The sequence below is a fragment of the Emys orbicularis genome, chromosome 5 (assembly GCF_028017835.1).
Source record: "Emys orbicularis isolate rEmyOrb1 chromosome 5, rEmyOrb1.hap1, whole genome shotgun sequence".
Classification (NCBI taxonomy): domain Eukaryota; kingdom Metazoa; phylum Chordata; order Testudines; family Emydidae; genus Emys; species Emys orbicularis.
In genome coordinates, this window is record NC_088687.1 from 110,160,919 (window position 1) to 110,175,256 (window position 14,338).

The following is a 14,338-nucleotide window of genomic DNA, read 5'->3' on the forward strand; positions in this document are numbered from 1 at the left end:
GTCTCTTTCCTCTTCCCATCCTACATACCACTTTCTGATCCACCGTAGGGACATCTTTTCAATATAAGCTTCCTCCAAAGACCAGCTCATTTCCCAAGTCAGATCATTTCCTTGATTTCTCACTTTGTTCAGGTATCCGTGAAAACTATTATTCAGAGCTGAACTACAAATATGGGGCCAAGACCAAGTGTGATACCTTTATCTGGGGCAAAGAGCTAAGGGAGAAATACCACAGCTTGTTCAGTCTGCTGCGAGAGATGGATTTCAGTCCATCTGATGGTAATAATGCCTTTATTTTGTCTTTCTGAAATTACTATACAGTGTCCCTTAGAAGCTGGCACACTTTGACCTTACCTCATGTTGCAGAAGTTTTTTTCACATCACTTAACTTAAGGATGGAGTGTCAAGGTTAACTTGTAATTTGCCTATATCACATTGCAAATGAGGAATGGATACAATGTAAAAGATGGAAATACAGAAACATGCAGGGTTTTAGTGTCCTAGGCCAAAATGTGGGCAATTTGTTTAAATGCTCGGTTATGGAGTGGTAATTACTATGGGCCAGCTTCAGCCTCCATTATTCATGTTGACTAATACCTTACTCTTCAACAAGTCCTATTTATTTAAACTGTGAAATTGTCTGACTTATTCCTACTGGGCCAGGCTGTGATTTATCCTTATTCATGTTGGGTAGTACCTTACTCTTCTAGGAATTTCTTTGATTTCAGTGGTACTCCTGAGGAGAAAAGTATTTTTGAGCATGAGTAAGGATAGCAAAATTTGTCCCAATAAGAATAAATCACACAGTTGCACCATCAACATTTTGATTTAAACTGTTTTCACATATAACAATTGTGCATCTACACTGTGGTATATTTTTAGTGTCAGAAGACCAAAACAATACAGTTTTAGAAGTTGGCCGGAGGATATTTGAGAAGGTTGCAAAAAATCTTTCCAGGGCTGATGGTCTACACTACTTGAGCTCCTCGATCCCTTTTCTGATGGATTCCAGCTGCTGTGGATACCACAAAGCTTCCTTTTTCCTTGCAGTTATTTTTGAAACGGGACTAGCTGTGCCCGTAGACCCTTTGCAGGTAATGTATTCAATGTGTCTGATCATCTCAGATGAAATTAGTTACCTTCAAAAGCAATTTATACAGTAGGTTGCCAGAGTGAAACTTGGCCATTTGAAGAAAAAATACAGGAAAGAAATTTTGGTAGCTTTCCCCATCTCAAATTTGGTCTCCTTTTCATGGCATGGCCAATAGGCTCCCTCTACCTTACCCCTTTACTGGGCAGCTGGCCACAGATATTTCTGAATTCCCTGATACACTATGGGGCTAAAAGCAGTGGAGCCTAATGGAGGAGTTTCTCTGTCCCACTGCTACAAAATGGGGAAATGCATTGATTAGTCACTCCTAAAAGAGGGTGGCAAAGTGAACTGGGATAGAGGGACAGTCCTGGCAGGCCATTGAAGAGATAGGATGGGGGTCCACTTATCATCCACATTTAACTCCAGATAGGAGTGCAGGCCAGCTTGCTGCCTCCAGAAATATAGACTGGAGGAAGTGGATCTGTTAGCCGGCCCCCGAAACCTGTGGTGAAGAAAATATCCTTGAGCTGATGGGGAAAGCAAGTCATAGGGATTCCCCTTCAAGAAATCTTGGCACTAGGTAGGGCATAGTGGGGGGTCTCCTGGAGGAACGAGGTTGTATAGGACTAGAAGGGAAGAAATCCTGTGGTCTGTTATGCAAGACATGATACTGAGACTGGGCTGAGACGGGAAACTCCACAAAAGTTTCAGAAAAGCATCTGAACTCCAAAAATTTTCAAATTAATCATAAGGTCAGAACTATCCTTGTAATTTCACAGTGTCAAATAAAAGAGGAGGAGGATCTGAGAAGGAGAAAGAGATATGTGTGAAACTTGAGGCTGTTTTATAATGAACTTGCTGATAGCCATTTAGCTATGAAATGGTACAATAATATAAAATTCTCAAAGAATGATGGGGCTGCCTAATGTCACTGTAGAACTAGTCAGGATATTAGGAGGGGGAGTTAAAAGGTGCTCGATTAATCTGAGGCAAAGTTTACCACATCCTGTTCAGGGAAGAGAAACTGAGACTTAGGTCTTGTCTAAATTACAAATATGCCCAGTGCTAACAATAAGTTCCTTCCTGGATCCCCTTCAAATATTGTTGAAACTAGTTTAAATAGCTAATGCAGATGGGACAAAGCTGGTTTCAGCACCATTATAGAAAGCACCCTTGAGACTAGTGGAGTGCTGAGAATGGTTGTGTCCGATTTGCACTAGCAGTGGCTGTTTTCAGTACCAGCTGAAGTGCAGCGTGGGGAACCTATTGCGGATAACCTTTGTCAGCCACAGGTCGTTAGTGCAGGCAGACCCTTACGGTGAGATTCTTCAGAAGTGCCCCATTATGGCCTAAATCTCCTTCTACTGAAGTCAGTGGTAAAACTCCCATTGACTTCAATGAGAGCGGAGTTTTGAGAGCCTGCAAAAATCCCACCCTTAGTGCCCCAATTATGAGCTGATGCCTTTTGGTTGTCCCAGGAGTAGCATCTGCACTAAACAGCAAGGTTATCTAGTGGTAGCAAGATGATAGGCAGTAATACTCATGGGGTGTGTTCAATAGAAGTGTCATAGGGTTTCTGTAATACCTTTCTTTATAAAAGAAATTCCAACTGCTTTGTTGTTCAGGTGTTTCACCTGATATAGTTGGTGTATCAGCTAACACTACAGATGCACGTTGCTCATTCTGTAAAGTCTGTGAGACAGCACCAAAATAGTTAATAGTAGGTAAACTTGTTAGCTGTTCAATTAATTGTTTATGTTTGTTGATTTTTCCCAGGGGCTGCTATACAGTTTGGTTGGTGCTCAGAGTAGTGAGAGACTTGCTGTGATGAATCTTGGGTATAAACATTACCAAGGCATTAACAATTATCCACTAGACTTGGAGTTATCATATGCTTATTACAACGATATTGCACTAAAGACATCTCTTGATCAACATTCTACAAAAGGAGATCAGGTAAAAGAGTTATAGGTGTATTTGAATTTATTTGCCATGATAGCAGTTTATAATGCATTAATACTTATATATACAGAGCTTTGTATCTTCAAAGTACTTTACAAACATTACCTTACCTAATAATCACAACACCTCATGAAACACCAGCCTGAAAAAACACTTGGATAACATTGTCTGTTTAGGATTGAGATTGATAACAAAAGGAAGGATAACAGAGAGATTTTGAACATTGCAAAATCAAAACATACAGACTGCACATTGATTTTTAATTACTTATCATAGGCCAAGTCCACATTAGAAACTTATGCAAGCATACCAATGTCAGTTAAGGTGTGATTTTATTTATTTATTTATTTATTGCAACATAACTATACTGGCAAAAAATATAGGGTAGGTGCAGTTATATTGGCAAAGGAATGCTTTTGGCGGTATAGCTTATTTTGCTCAGGAAACTGGTATAAGCTATATCAGTAAAAGCACTTATTTGCCAGTATAAACTGGGTCTATACTAGGAGAGTTTTGTCCATATAGCTACACCAGTAAACCTTTTAGTGTAGACCATGCTTTACGGTTTTGTGCTGTCACCTATCGCGGTCGTATCTGAGTGCCTCCTACATTAATATTGGCAATAGCAATATCTCACTTTGTTGGACTTCACGGGATCTCTGGATTTTCACCATTTCCAGGCTATAGAAAGCTCTGCTTGGTGTCGGTTTCTCCCAGCTGTTCCATTACATGATGGAGTGTGGAAGTTGCAAGTTCCAGATCTTAAATAAGACCTGTTTTCATAGATATGCTTTCTCTTAAAAAAATGTGCCAAGCAATTTCTCCAGTCATGTTCTTGCTTTCTCCCTCAGCATTCCTTTTCCTTTCTCTTCTGCTTTGATAATTCTCCTCCTCTTATCCACACCCCACGGTCCCATATTGGCGTGGCAGTGAATAATAGCTGATGCCTGGTGTGTCTGCGGCTGTCTACACTATCTTTTACTTCCAAACTATCCCATCTTTACCATCCCCAGTACTACCAAAGGTGGGAGTTTTAACGGAGACCAGCTGCCAGTGCTTTCACCACCATGTCATCTCAGTCTGCTCACTGCAGATCTAAACCAGGGGTTCTCAACCTTTTTCTTTCTGAGCCCGCTCCCTCCCCCCAACATACTATAAAAATTCCACGGCCCACCTGTGCCACAATAACTGTTCTTCTGCATATGCAGTAGATTAAAAGCCGGGGCCGGCATTAGGGGGTAGCAAGCAGGGCAATTGCTCCGGGCCCCACACCACCAGAAGCTCTGCAAAGTTAAGTTGCTCAGGCTTCGGTTTCAGTCCCAGGAAGCAGAGCTTGGGCTTCAACTTTCTGCCCTGGGCCCCAGTGAGTCTAATGCTGGCCCTGCTCTCTGGTTTATTTTGGCGGACCCCCTGAAATCTGCTCGCAGCCCCCCCAGGGGGTCCCATCCTGGTTGAGAACTGTTGGTGTAGACAACATGGTGGTTAAGGTGCCAGCTGCCGCTGGCATTTTATCCGTACTAGTGCTACTTTTGCTACCACTAGTGGAGCTGCACTGAATAGTACCAATGATGGGGAGCTTTAGAAAAATAAATCTAGAGTAGATGGGGTCTCTGTTTGTTCCATTCTGTCAGACAAGCTTGTAAGAGAATAGGAGGGCCTGAGTGAATGAAAGGAAATGACAATGAGCTAATGGTTTCAGGATTAATAAATTGACCAGTGAAGAAAATATCAGAACTTTGAAAACCCAGAATAGAGAAGGAATTTTTCAAGGTATCAGGAAACATCTAATGTTTTCATTTAGGTGGGCAGGTTTATTAGTGCTGTTTAATGTTTTCTCTTTTCACCCTCTTTTCAGGCATTTGTAGAAACTATAAGGCTAAGGGATGATGAATTATTAAAAGCCCAAACTAAAGAAAATGGTGATGTCTTTATGTGGTTAAAATATGAAGCAACAAGAGGAAATGCAGCTGCACAGGTATAGTCTATATATCATAGCACATCGTTTCATCATTTTGCTTGTACATACAGGTTGGATCAAACTATAAAATTGCTGGTAGTGCTGTCATGTTGCTCCCTCAAACTTTTTTCTTCTCTGATCTGTAAACTTTTCCAGTGCTTCAACCTGAGTGTGGAAACAACTAAAAAGATGCCATAAGGCTAAGAGAAGGACACATTAGGGGATTTCATCTTACATGTTCATTGCTTTACTTGCTATAACTGTCTTACACAACAAGGGAATTGAATTTGACACTTGTTTTGTACAACTACAGAATGCCAGCTCCATGCAAGTTGCTCTACTGTGCCATCTGCACACATTTTCCAGTGCACTTATATCACTATTTATTCACCACTGAATTCAATCCAGAGACTCTCATGGTAGTTGCATCTACATATGCCAGATCTGAACTCAGTCCATTATCTGTAAACATTACTGATTGGAAGCCCAATCTGAAAATTACATAAGGCAACTTGTTTTCAGAATGCTTAACACACTTAACTGCCTTCTTGACACATTTATCACCAGTGTAAATCTGTAACAATAATCCATCCCTGTAACTCCAATTACAGTTTAAATTTAAGATTTAATATGATGATAGTTGTGGTGTTTTGTTTTTAGCAACGATTGGCACAGATGCTCTTCTGGGGCCAGCAAGGGGTGGCAAAAAATCCGGAAGCAGCAATAGAGTGGTACTCAAAGGGTGCACTGGAAACTGAAGATCCAATATTAATATATGATTACGCCATCGTTTTATTCAAGGTAAGACATGCTTCCAATTGTCAGTTCATTTCAGACTTGTAGAGTAGTTTCCTTTTGGGAGTAGGTACTTCAGAATTTAGAGAACTTTGTGCATTTTCTGCAGTGACATACTATGTGATCATCGTAATACTCTTAGGGCATGTCTACACAGCAAAAAAGACCCGTGACAGCGAATCTCAGAGTCCACAGCTTTCCCACCCAACCCCCGGCCCCCATTTTAACATGTTAAGATTAAAAAATACAAATTATAATATCCAAAAATTTTAAATTTGCTTTAAAAATTATTAGCTGTGAATGTTCATTAGCATGTATTATGTATTTCAAAATAGTGGTTGCTTATATATACTTATTTTATTATGTTTGTTATTTAGGGTCATGGTGTGAAAAAGAACACAAGACTTGCTTTAGAACTGATGAAAAAAGCAGCATCCAAGGTAAAAGATTCGTAATAGTAAATATTTATTGTTGTGCTATATAAGTAAGAAGTGTTATTACTGACATTATTATAATTAATAATTATTATGTAGCACTTTACATCACCCTAATGCTGTATGAATATTAATCAGTCCTTCCAACATCCTGATCATAAATTAGGAAAGCATTATTATCCTGAATGGAGAAACTGAATCCCACAAAATCTAATTGAGCTCTGAAGTAAGCAGGTGCAACTCCACGGAAGTAAATGGAATTGTGTCTGCATACACAAAAGCTGAATTTTGCTCCAAGTGACTTATACAAGGTCACACAATGAGTTAGTAGCAGATGCAGGATTAGAACTCAGGTGTTCTTACCTCCAATTCCTGTGCTTGTTCTTCTAGACCGAGTTTTGTGTTAAATTGTCATACAGAAATCCCCACCTGGCCTGATGTTTGGAGATGTTGTGTGCCCACTAATCTCACTGAGGCTGATGGGAGATAGAGGTGATCATCACCTTTGAAAAATCAGCTCAACAAACTTTGTAATAATACAGTATAAAGGAGAAGAATAAAGAAGGGTTGAGAGCCAGACTGTGCTTTTGCAATGTGCTCTGTGTAATTGGTGGTGGGTAGCTGCACCGGGACTGAATGGTAACTCAAAGTCAGGATTCATTCCCTCACACCCATTACACCTGGTGGGTACTCAGCTGTTACCGTCTCTTACCATCTGCAGATCATTACCTCCTGCACCAGCTCAACTATACTAGCTGGAGTGCTGAGCAGCTGAGAACAGACTCCACCCTCTCCCTGCCCTTATGCATCTCATCTCAGGGGGAAGTAGTGGGTGTGCAGAGGTTACATACTCCTCTGTGACTGGACCAGGGAACTCACATGGGGGCATAATGGGGGAAAAGGGATCTCCCTCCCTCTTATGGCCCTGTGCAGCCATGATCTGGCCCCTAGTGATTTCCACACCTTCATATATATTTATGTCCTTATTTATATTGCCCAGGCTTCTGGTAAATTTAGATCTTGAAAACCATAACTATTCAAACCACTCATAGTCCACTGCTAACTATTGACATCAAATGGACAATCTCCAAATTAATTATCAGCCACTGCCAGATAAAAAAGAAGCTCAAAACACCATTTCTACCAGCCCTATAAAACACTGTTCAAATGCCTATTCAAGAGAAGCCTGACTAAACAGATTGCCTTTCACAGCATGGTGCAATACCTGCTAACTTGGGTTTTCTGGAGGGCCAGCTCTGGCAGCAAATTTCAGACAACTGGCACATGGCAGATAACCAAATTCAACAACAATAAGGATGTTATTATTTAAACATATATCCCAGTGCACATTGTCACTAAAGAAATTAGATAATTAATGAATAGTTGCTCTGCTTTTGGATTTTAATGAGTAAGGATTCCAGGTCTGACTTGAAATTTGAAAAGAAAAAGAATCCTTCTCCAGAGTCCCTTTGAAAGCACCAACAATGTAAAACTCTTCTTGCAGCTAGAAATTTGACAATGTGATTGTGACATTTTGGGGCTCACCCAGACCAGGAAGGGGTTCTGTCACCACCTGCCTTCTGACGGTGGGTCCTGTAATGTTATGCTGCTATGGTTCAGAGCTCTAACACCAGGAGCCAGCCCACAAGCATAAAGGTCTCACCCTGGCTTCCTAGATACTCTGTGCAGGGTGACTCCAACAGCCTTTCTGGTCCCACATCTCCCTAAATCCATCCCCCGAGTTCTTAGCTACCAGATACTCAGATATTTCCCTTCTGGTTCATCATCCCTGAAAGAATGAAACCTGCCCACAGTTATCACTTCACTGGGAGCTGCACACTCCACCCAGACTGCACAACAGTAAAAATTAGGGTAAAAATAAACAATAGAAAAATCACAGAGTCAAAAATGAAATAGTGAGAAAAAGCAAACACATACAAGTTACACAGAAAATAACCATAAAGACGCAACCTCAGCATTATCTCCTGTAAATGTAAACTAACTTGTTTCTCTTTGCGATTGGCTGGACGAGAAGCAGGACTGGGTCGACTTGTAGGCTCTAAAGTTTTACTTGTTTTGTTTTTGAGTGCAGTTATGTAACAAAAAAAACTACATTTGAAGTTGCACTTGCACGATAAAGAGATTGCATTACAGTACTTGTATGAGGTGAATGGAAAAATACTACTTTTGTTTATCATTTTTAAGTGCAAATATTTGTAAGCAAAAATAATATAAAGTGAGCACTGTACATTTTGTATTCTGTGTTGTAACTGAAATCGCTATACCGTATATACTCGTTCATAAGCCAAATTTTTTTAGTAAAAAAGGGAAGCACCAGAGAAGGGGGTCGGCTTATGAACGGGTATAGAGAGGGAGAGGTGGGACACAGCCCCTCCCCCCAACAGAGGGAGCAAGGAGAGGCAGCACAGCCAGCAGAGCCAGAAGGGAAGAGGCGGGGCCAGAGTCTCTCTGCTTCTGGCCACGCTGCTCTCCCCCCAGCCTCCGAAGCAGCTGCAACTCCAGGGCTGGCAGGCTGCAGCCATGCCACTCGCCCTCCCACCCCCCAGAGCAGGCTGTGGCTGCACCGCCTGGCCCGCCGGAGCACGCTGCGGCCATGCCGCCCGGCCCAGCCCGCTGGACCATGCTGCGGCCACACCACCCGGTCTGGCCTGCCGGAGCAGGCTGTGGCCGCGCTGCCCAGCCTGCCAGAGCAGCTCCAGCCAGGTAAGAGACATCCTCCCCTGGCCCTCCCCAATAATGGTAGGAAGGGATGGGATGGGGAGAATGTGGGGGTCCCAGGCTAGGGGCGGGGTCATGTGGGGGGTGGTCACAGGGGTTACTCCCCTGACTCCCAGCTTCTCCCCCCAAAAAACATTTCTCCACCAGTTGCTGTCCCGGCCCGTCAGGGTAAGCAGCTGGCGCACTGGGACACTTTGTTTACTTAGGTTTACCTCCGTGCCTGCGGATGCTCGAGATAAACAAACCATCTCGGCCCACCAGCGGCTTATCCTGATGGCCCGGGAGCCAAAGTTTGCTGACCCCTGAATTATAGGGTCGGCTTATGAACGGGTTATAAAAATGTTCCATTTTTACTTATCCATCTTGGGGGGGTCGGCTTATAAACAAAACAGCTTATGATCAAGTATATACGGTATTTGAAAATGTAGAAAAACATCAACAATATTTAATAAATTTCAGTGCGTATTCTATAGTTTAACAGTGCAATTAATCGCAATTAATTTTTTTGAGTTAATCGCGTGAGTTAACTGCGATTAATTGGCAGCCCTAATCAATACAAAACAACATAGTATATAGCCAGTTGATTCAATTGTTTATTCTGTGGGGTTCAAACCCCGTTTTCCCTTTGGGGTATCTGGACCCCGATTGTCATAGAGATTGTTTCAGATGTAAGTTTAGAATAACAAGCAAATGTCTTGTCTTGTCCTGGAGTCCTTTAGATAGTTCTCATCCTATATATTCTACTGTTTTTGGCATAGCCCTTATTAAACATGCATCAAAAGGAAGTGGTGAAGAGCATGCTTATTAGCACAGTAATTTGAACTGCTCGTATGCTTGCAGTTGACCAGGCTATGCAAGGAGACAGAGTTAATGTTGACAAAATAGAACATTGTCACAGGATAATGAGCTTCTCTTGATGCATAATTACTGAGACAAAGATGAGGTTTAATGTTAGTGTATAGCACTGCCATAACCTGAGCTGCTGTGGGAGGCATACATGGTGTTTCCTAAAATTGACCTGTGTGGCACTGACTGACTCTCTCTACTCTGGAAAAACAGCATGTTGAAGTTTTCATGTTAATTGTCTCCCATTTATTTTCAGAGCAAATGTAAGGAATGCAAGCCAAAATATAAAAAGAACAGTTTAAAGAATACATAGATGTATTCAAGTCAGCAGGGCCTGATTAAATTCATCCTAGCGTACTTAAGGAACTAGCTGAAGCAATCCCAGAATCATTATCAATTATCTTGATTATCATGCTGGGTGAGGTCCCAGAAGACTGGAAAAGGGAAAACATACTACCTATCTTTAAAAAGGGGAACAAAAAGGACCCAGGGTATTATAGACCAGTCAGCCTAACCTTGATATCTGAAAAGATAGTGGAACAAATTATTAAACAACTAATTTGTAAGGGCCTGAAGGATAATAGGATTTTAAGGAATAGCCAGAATGGATTTGTCAAGAACAAATCATGCCAAATCAACCTAATTTCCTTCTTTGACAGGGTTACTGACTTAGTGAGGAAGCATTAGATGTGATATATCTTGATTTTAGTAAGGTTTTTGGCACAGTCCCACATGGCATTCACAAACTAGGGAAGTGTCTAGATGAAATCATTGTAAAATGGGTGCACAACTGTTTGAAAGACCATACTCAAAGAGCAGTTGTCAATGGTTTGCTATCTAATGGAGGGACATATTTAGCGGGGCTCCATAGTGGTCTGTCCTGGGTCTGGTACTATTCAATATTTTCATTAATGCTTTGGATAATGAAGTGGAGAGTATGCTTATAAAATTTGCAGATGACACCAAGCTGGGAGGGGTTGCACGCACTTCGGAGGATTAGAATTCAAAATGACCTGGACAAATTAGAAAGTTGGTCTGAAATCAATAAGATGAAATTCAATAAAGACAAATGCAAAGTTAGGAAATGCAAAATCCTTCACTTAGGAAGGAAAAATCAAATGGACAACTATAAAATGGGAAATAACTAGCTAGATAGTAGCACTGCTGGAAAGGATCTCAGGATTATAGTGGATCACAAATTTAATATGAGTCAACAATGTGGTGCAGCTGCAAAAAAGGCTAATATCATTCTGGTGTCATATGTAAGACACGGGAAGTCATTGTACTCAGCTGGAGTACTGTGTCCAATTGTGGGCACCACACTTTAGGAAAGATGGGGTCACACTGGAGAAGGTCCATAGGAGATCAATAAAAACAATAAAGGTTTAGAAAACCTGACCTATGAGGAAAGGTGAAAAAAACTGGGTATGGTTTAGTCTTGAGAAAAGAAGAATGATAGGGACCTGATAAGTCTTCAACTGTGTTGAGGGCTGTTATGAAGAGGATGGTGATCAATTCTTCTCCATGTCCACTGAAGGTAGGACAAGAAGTAATGGGCTTAATCTGCAGCAAAGGAGATTTAGGTTAGGAAAAACTTTCTGGAAAGTAGTTAAGCTTCCAAAGTTAAACAGATTTCCACAGGAGGTTGTTGAATCCCCATCATTGGAGGTTCATTCAACACAGGGCCTTAGAGAAGAAAATCAGAGAAAAATAAGGGGACCCTAAGGGTTCCAGCAGTCACAAACCTCTTGGTTACAGCTTGGTAGAACTCTGTCTAGATAACATACTCCAAAGAGCTACAAAGATTAACTTTCTAGAACTCCTGACACTAGAGAACAAGTTGGCATCAGAAGATGTCACAAAGCACAGCTGAACCTGAGTGGTCTGAGGACTTTTTTTTCCCTTTATCCGCAGGGATTACATCAGGCAATGAATGGTTTGGGATGGTATTACCATAATTTTAAAAGAGACTACATAAAAGCAGCAAAATACTGGTTGAAAGCTGAAGAAATGGGCAATCCAGATGCATCCTATAACCTGGGTGCTCTGCATTTAGATGGGATTTACCCAGGAGTGCCTGGCAGAAATCGAGTAAGTAAATAGTCAGTGTGTGATTTCTTATTACAGGGTCTGGTTTACAAATATTGGCTTTATTCTTTAAGATTCTGTGTTTACTTAAGGGAAGCATATTCTACTACCCTTGATCACAGTGAGTCGAGTCTTTTCTTGTATGAAGTCCCATTGAAGTCAGGGGCATTGCTTCTGGAGCGAGGCACTACTTAGCATAATGGGATCACAGTCTGCTTCATGCCTGCTGCAGATGTGTTTGCATTCCTCTGACCTGTGTAGTTCTACCTCAAGAGTACCACTGTCCCTTTAAGAGTAAAACACAAGTCCCATTAAAAATGTCATACAAAATCAAGTTTGGAGTACATTTAAAAAGTTGTTTTATACCTACTTGAGTGCCGGATTCTGCCTTCATTACTCCCGTAGAATAGCTCTTTACTTCAGTAGTAGCCCCATTGCCTTCCACGGTACTTTACATGGAGCAGAGCACTATCCAGTGTGATGAAGGGCTGCAGAATCTGCGCTAGAACTTTTGAGCAGTTACACTTTTGAGCACTCCTATCGAAGCTGCTATTGGTGTGAAAAAAAACATTTCAAGACAGATTTTAATTAAATTTCCCTTTCAAAGTTTGATTTGCCATTTTAATGCGGCCCTCATAGACCTACATAGTTTATTTTTGTCTTTCTAAGCCAGGACCTAAGGACTTAATTTTATATATATCAAGAAAAAATAATGTTCTTTTCCCGACGGAGGATAGCATTATTTTGACGGATAATTTTATGACCAATCACATTGCTTATAGTTCAGAATGCTAAAATAAAAGTTATCAAACCTCATGCTTCAGGCTAATGGAGGCCGGCAAATGTGGTCTAGGCATTCGAGAGCATGTCTAGTGCTTCAGTCAGTGAGCATATATGCTGCAAACAGCAGCCAGAGCTACCCAGCAAATGGTGGCAAGCATATTTCTCCTACCCAGGGGACAAAAATACATAGTACATAATAATGGCCTGCCCATAATAATACAATTCCAAGTTAATAACAGCCCCTACAAAAGCACTCTATGGTCCTGTATTACTTCATTCACCAAAAGCCTGAGAAAAGAGACATGCTGCTGTGTGTTCTGAAAGTTAATAAAACCAGGCTCTGTTGGATCGAATGAGGGAGCTAGTTTCAGAGTCAGGGACCCCTGACAAAAATACCGAATCTCCATTTTACAGCAGAGGTTGCTAGTTAGAAGTTCCTGGATTAAATAAATTGTTTAGTTGTGGTTGCTGTTGCTTTATTACAATTACTGTATAAAACGTATTGATTATGAGAACTGGATACTCTCTCAGTTCCCCCTCCTTCTGCAGTTCTGTCCTGTCCTGCTGAGCCTGTATTGCCTTATACAAACTAGCTTCATATGCTTGGGAAATTATGGGCCTGATCCTAGAGCCCATACTCATGGGTGTAGTTCATGAAAGTCACTGGGACTACTCACACACTAAGGTCTCCAGGATTGGACGCTCTGTTCTTGCCATTCATACAAATGATTTCTCAGATGCTAGAGAGCAAGCTTTGTTCCAGCAGGCTGTGACACTGGCAAAAACAGCTCCCCTAATTCACCACCAGTTGTAACAACACTGGAAGCTGTAGTGTAGACAGGACTGCAGTGTTTTTACCACTAACCGTGAATGTAGAGTTAGATAGCCTGGAGGTTAAAATGCCTGTACCCTCTCTCTACACTCCAACTTCCACTGCTGCTATCACTGACGGTGACTTACTGGTCCATTTTTGTCAGTGTCAACAAAGCCACACTGTATGGCACCAGAGGCCAGTTGTACATTTTATATATTCATCTACCTGATAAACATGCTATCACAATTTCAGCTTTAAAGAACTTCCAACCTAACCTGGTAAGGTGGTAGAAGAAAGAAACTGATTTCACCCATCTGCACAGAAAGTGATTAAATTGACTGGTTTCATTAGCCAGGCTGCCATTATTTATCTATCTATTTATTTTTTAAATGAAGCAAATATAGGGAAATAGTAATTCCCAAGGAGGTTGCCATTTTTATCTTGTTTCTTTGCAGACACTAGCTGCTGAGTACTTCTATAAAGCTGCCCAAGGTGGACACGTAGAAGGGACCATACGATGTTCTCTGTATTACATCACAGGAAATATGGAAAACTTTGCTAGAGATCCAGAAAAAGCTGTAATGTAAGGAATGAAACTCTTTTTTATAAGGAAAATCTTGTTTTTTAAACCAATGATGATTCAGATCATGAAAAAAATCATTTCAATTTTGGCAGGTTCTCGATTCCTCAATCTAAAAAATTTGCATCTTTCTTCTTGAGAAACTATTCCATTGCAATAATACTTGCTCCATTTGAATCTGTGAATATCTTAATGTTTAGGAAATAGTTAAGCCTTCATTTTCAGAGGTGCTGAGCACCTGCAGCTA

General features: G+C 41.1%; 1 protein-coding gene across 1 annotated transcript in view; it reads left to right on the forward strand.

The window, feature by feature from the left end:
* The window catches only part of SEL1L3 (SEL1L family member 3), a 62,286-nt gene that overhangs the window by 25,542 nt on the left and 22,406 nt on the right, over positions 1-14,338 (forward strand). The window contains exons 9-16 of the mRNA XM_065405401.1: positions 133-279; positions 883-1,094; positions 2,870-3,049; positions 4,911-5,030; positions 5,673-5,813; positions 6,185-6,247; positions 11,741-11,917; positions 13,967-14,094. Coding sequence (XP_065261473.1) covers positions 133-279; positions 883-1,094; positions 2,870-3,049; positions 4,911-5,030; positions 5,673-5,813; positions 6,185-6,247; positions 11,741-11,917; positions 13,967-14,094 — 1,168 coding nt within the window. The remainder of the gene's footprint in view (positions 1-132; positions 280-882; positions 1,095-2,869; positions 3,050-4,910; positions 5,031-5,672; positions 5,814-6,184; positions 6,248-11,740; positions 11,918-13,966; positions 14,095-14,338) is intronic.